At 41.1% G+C, this 5233-nt stretch overlaps 1 protein-coding gene across 1 annotated transcript in view; it reads left to right on the forward strand.

Moving 5' to 3' along the window:
* Window positions 1-4370: 4370 nt before the first annotated feature.
* vps35 (VPS35 retromer complex component) overlaps window positions 4371-5233 on the forward strand; it is a 63775-nt gene continuing 62912 nt past the window's right edge. Inside the window, exon 1 of the mRNA XM_020623621.1 lies at window positions 4371-4475. Within this exon, the coding sequence (XP_020479277.1) occupies window positions 4473-4475 (3 nt within the window). The 5' untranslated portion in view covers window positions 4371-4472. The remainder of the gene's footprint in view (window positions 4476-5233) is intronic.

A 5233-nucleotide genomic window follows, 5' to 3' on the forward strand; every position in this document is an offset into this window, starting at 1 on the left:
AGTCTCTGTTCTCTGATCTCTGTTCCCTAACTACAAGATTATGTGTTTAAATACTACTCTATTCAGAATAATTGTAATATTAAATGATCCTTTAAATTGGGATGGTTTGTCTGAATTAATTTAGTCGGTATCACACAGCCACGACAATATCACATTTCTGCAGGTCTGTTGTTGTGTTCTGTTTCTTCAACAGGTGTTTGATTAATTACTCTCTCTTACTGTTGGTTTTCCAGTGTTGACATCCGGGTAACATGCGACCTCATGCCATCCTCTTAGCAAAGTCCACCACCATCTGTCCTTCTAGGTTCCTTCCCTTAACACCAAACCTGCACATCACCTCCTCGTCACCTTTGTTCCCCTCACCAACGTGCCCGTTGAAGTCTGCTCCAATCACCACTCTCTACCCTCTGGGAATACTCTCCATCACCTCATCTAACTCACTCCAGAATCTCTCCTTCTCTTCTAACTCACACCCTACTTGTGGAGCATAACCACTGACTACATTCAACATTACTCCTTCAATTTCCAACTTCAAACTGATCACCCTGTCTGACACTCTTTTCACCTCTAAAACATTCCTCATGAGCTCCTCCTTCAGGATCACTCCTACCCCATTTCTCTTCCTGTCCACACCATAATAAAACAGTTTGTATCTCCCTCCAATGCTACACGCTTTGCTTCCCTTCCACCGGGTCTCCTGCACACACAGTATATCTACCTTCCTTCTCTCCATCATGTCCGCCATCTCTCTACCTTTCCCTGTCATTGTGTCAACATTAAGAGTCTCTATTCTCAGACCTATACTCCTGCCTTTCCTCTTCTCTCTCTGTCTATGAATCCTTCTTCGACCAACAGTAGTCCAATTTCCGCCACCACCCTGTAGGTCAACAGCACTGGTGGCGGTCGTTGTTAACCCGGGCCTCGACCGATCTGGTATGGAATTCACACTGATGATTCGCATGTTTAAATTTGGGAAGGTTTTACATCGGATGCCTTTCCTGATGCAACCCCCTCTATTTATCTGGGCTTGGGACCGGCACAGAAGCCACTGGCTTGCAACCTCTGTGGCTAGATTTGTTCCATCACAATATGATCTTATATTGATTCTCTTAGCCAAAAAATCCAATGTTTGCTAATACACAAAAGTATGCCACAGCACAACTGACATAAAATTAGCAGTTGATTTGAAATTATATTATTCAGTTCAATTCAATTTTATGAGGTTTTATGAGGTTTATGAGGTCCAGGGGTGATTTTTGTCAGTTTACAAAATAAGGTCTAGAACTTACTATTATTAATATTATAAAGGAAAAACAGCCTCAACCGGTTGGGGTGAGTACATAGAGGAGAGAGAAAACAAAGAAAAGGAACAAGACACAACAAACACAACAACAAACAATCCAGCACTCGGCAGGTTGATGTGGCCGAAGCATAGAGCTCCAGAGCCAGGGCTACCTGCAGAAAGATACAGGGAGAGAGAGAGGACACACTATGGGAGAGAGGAGACACACAGTTAGTGACATGTAATGATGGCATATAAAAATGAAATGGAGAGGAGAGGAGCTCTGCATCATGGGATGACCCTCAGCCTATAACTATGGAATGGTCCACCAAACCAAGCTCCTAGAATGCTTGACCAATAATTTCATAGACACCACTACATGGGCCCAAGCGAAGGCCGTCCTGTTGACTGGAAACCACTGGTACAGTTAAATATACTATAGTGGCAACAGGATGGCCCAGGGCTCCTGTTTGCTTGCAGTTACCAAGACGACTGTCTGATCACTCTCTGATCCCACAAATCAATAAAAATGTATCTTTAGATAAGGAATTCACAAGAAACCATTACTCATTCAGTTCTGAGACAGATGGGCGTAACACCACATATAAATTCATTCAGGGACCAGGCAACACCACTCTGTGCAAAGGCTCCTCTCCACCCTAACCCCCAAGACTCCCTCCTGTTTTATAAGGCCTTATCTGACCACAGACTCTGGACTTACTTCTCCACACACACGGGCCCTACAAGTGAATTTAGTATGTACCTTTTAATAAAACTGTGAATAAGTGATACCATTTCATGTTACTAAATGTATTTAAGAGAAGATGGTGTAATACCCCAGTTCTTTTATTGGACAGATCTGAATAAGAAAGGAGTCCGTCTTTCTTCATTTTAGTGCTGATTTATTTAAACCACGACATGGAGACAGTCTGACGCCTCCATCTCTTATCTAGAGCTCCAGCTGCATGGAGCCGCTGGCCATAACAAAATGTGTGTGTGTGTGTTGTCACATGGTGCGTAACTAAAACATTAATTCAGACATAATTCTAACACAGGATGAATACAAGAAAATTGGTGTCAAGGTAAGTGTAGCTCACATTTCAGAATCAACACTGTCTTCTAACCTTAAAACAAAGCAGACTAGAGCAGACATTGAATCTTACTAAACTGCATTATTAACACATTAAAGTCTAACACATTAATGTCTAATAATTATCTGACTGATTTACTAATATCTAAAAATGGTATGATCGTGACAGCAGTCCAGATCTCTCCATCTTGTTCAGAATGCCAGATAAGTTTAAATCATAACTGGGTATCATCTTGAGCCTCTCTCAAGGAAGCTCTGTGTGATTTAGCAGCACCATCATCTGACAAACATGGGTTGTGTTTGACCCAAGTAGCCGTCCAGTGACCTCTGAGATCACTAAGAGTACATATAATTGTAAATACACAATTTGTTGAGTAGCCTCTTGCAGCTCCTCCTGTAAGGTCAGGTTTCTGATACTGGATCATCAAAGGCTGACACTGCTTTAGTGACCTGTATTTCCTGGGCCTTTTTCTGGTTCTCCCGGGGACCCATTTTTACAGCTCCGCAGACAAAGGTTACATTTATCTTAAACACTTCGCATTGTGTGATGAGCCCTTAACAGTAAAAGTTGCTGTGAGCTGCCCAGTTAACTAATGTCTTTCAGACAGCAATATAGGACTGTGATAGGGTTGTTTCCTTTCTTTAGGTTTTATGGTATGTACAGTTGATGCACTTATGCACAAAATGACAATACACAGTAGTGTGGAGGAAGTGGAGGATACAAAACTTGGACAAATACAGTATATCAAAAAATATTTGATTGGCTAGATACCGCCCAATCAAAAAGAGAAAATTTGGGGTCAACCAACTCATTGGTTTGTGATGAAAATTCTTCCTAATGCAGGCTTTCCACAGAGCCTTCCATCCATTATCTATACCACTTATCCTAGAGAGGGTTGCAGGGGGCTGGAGCCAGTACAGAACCAATGGCAGCCATCTGTGGCGCCAACTCAACTGATGGCTCTAACTATCAGATACTTTGACATGTGGACTGCAGGTACCGAGATTCAAACCTTCAACCTTTTGGTTGGGAGACAACTGCTCTACCCACTGCACCACTGTCGCCTCATATAGAAGTTAAGGTTAATGTGCAAAACACACTACCATATATGAGAGGCCCCATGACACACAAATCATACTCAGTCATACAAACAACATCTATACTACTACAGTATTTTCTTCCACACACACTACTATTCCCTCTTACATGTACAATCATAGTTTCCTTTATTTATGTGCATACTCTCCTACACAAACTATTATTCTCTCTAACACACACAACAATACTCTTATATGCACCACCATAGGCCTACCCTTTCACAGACAGCACCATATATTCTCACGCACACACACATGCACATATATTATATTCTTGCATAATAGTTTATGTAAGAGGGAATAATTGTATATGTAATAAATATGATAGAATATGTAAGTGAGTTTAATAGTGTATGTGAAACATAATAATAGCATATGTAAGAGATATTAATGGCCAGTGAATGAGAATAGTCATGTGTAAGCAACAGAATGTTAATGAATGTGAGGCAGAATATATGTCTGTGTGAAAGAGTTTGATTAAAAAGGAAATGCAACTGAATTCTCAGTTCCTGATTGGCTTCGTACACGAGGGCTTTGGCCCGCCGTTTCAGTCATGAGGAGAACATGGTGGACAAGCGGCGACTTAGTGAAGCCGTTCAAGTGCAACTCATTTTTTGAGTTGTCCAAGGTTCTGGCGGGAGAGGGGGGTTATTTCAAAGTACACTTCAAAGTGGTGACAAGAGCTTTAGTTTAACAGAGATGTTGCAAAAGAGCTCAGGGGATGTAGGGTACAGGGGACTCTTTAAGTTTTTAGAGAGTACTGGACTGAATAAAATAATATTGTATAAATGAAGTCAGATTATTATATTATAGTAGTAGGTAGGGGCCGTTCTGATACATACTCCAGTCTAGAAGGTGGCGATAATGCACTTAAAGTTGTTTGCCAACCCGATTAAGCAACAGAAGAAGAAGAAGAAGAAGAAGAAGAAGGAGGAGGCAGAATTAATGCGAGTCACATGACAAGACAGCACCTTCGACTGATCTGATATACACTTAGTAATCATGGTAAGCAGTTTTACAAAGGAAGTATTATTGTGTGCATTTGCATGTTTTCTTTAGCTACTCTTGTGTTCACTTTCAGTCCAACAACGAATCTCAAACATCCATCTTAAGCTGATCTAAAATTAAGACTTATCTATGAATATGGCCTAATGTCAAACTGCGGCTAGCTAACAGGCTAACTGATTGAAAACGAGTAGCTAACGTTACGTGTTATACTTATTCACGACACTTTATCCATAAGACATTTATCATGGCCTCATATTCCAAATGTGTTGCGTCAAACGATCCACTAAGTGCATCCTCTTACACTTCCATGACAAAAGAGGTGGCAGTGTAATAATGAATGCTAGTCGTTATTTGACTTGCTCTTCCGCTTTGCCGTTTCCTATTTTGCTGTCATTAAATGCTATGTCTTAAACGCTTTTCAGTGTAAACAAACAGGAGTGGTCTGCTGCTTAGTAGCAGTGCCATGCACACTGCTAAAGGGGCACAACACCTGCGTTATTCCACTCATATGTTCATACACACATAGGCACAAATATATTTCGTACGGACATATCAGACCCATCCACAATCCAGATCGCGCTTTACTGGGGATTGTAATAGAGTAGCGAAGTTAGGGGACTTGTCATTGGCAGCATGGGTTCTTGTGTTCTGCATCAAGGAGTGCGCTGTTAACTTCTGTCTTTAAGCCAAATAGCGTCGGTAGTTCCTCGTAGCTTAAATATATAAAATTTGATAATCTTGCCAGAATCCGTCTC

This window comes from Monopterus albus, unplaced genomic scaffold, assembly GCF_001952655.1.
Source record: "Monopterus albus unplaced genomic scaffold, M_albus_1.0 scaffold306.1, whole genome shotgun sequence".
NCBI lineage: Eukaryota > Metazoa > Chordata > Actinopteri > Synbranchiformes > Synbranchidae > Monopterus > Monopterus albus.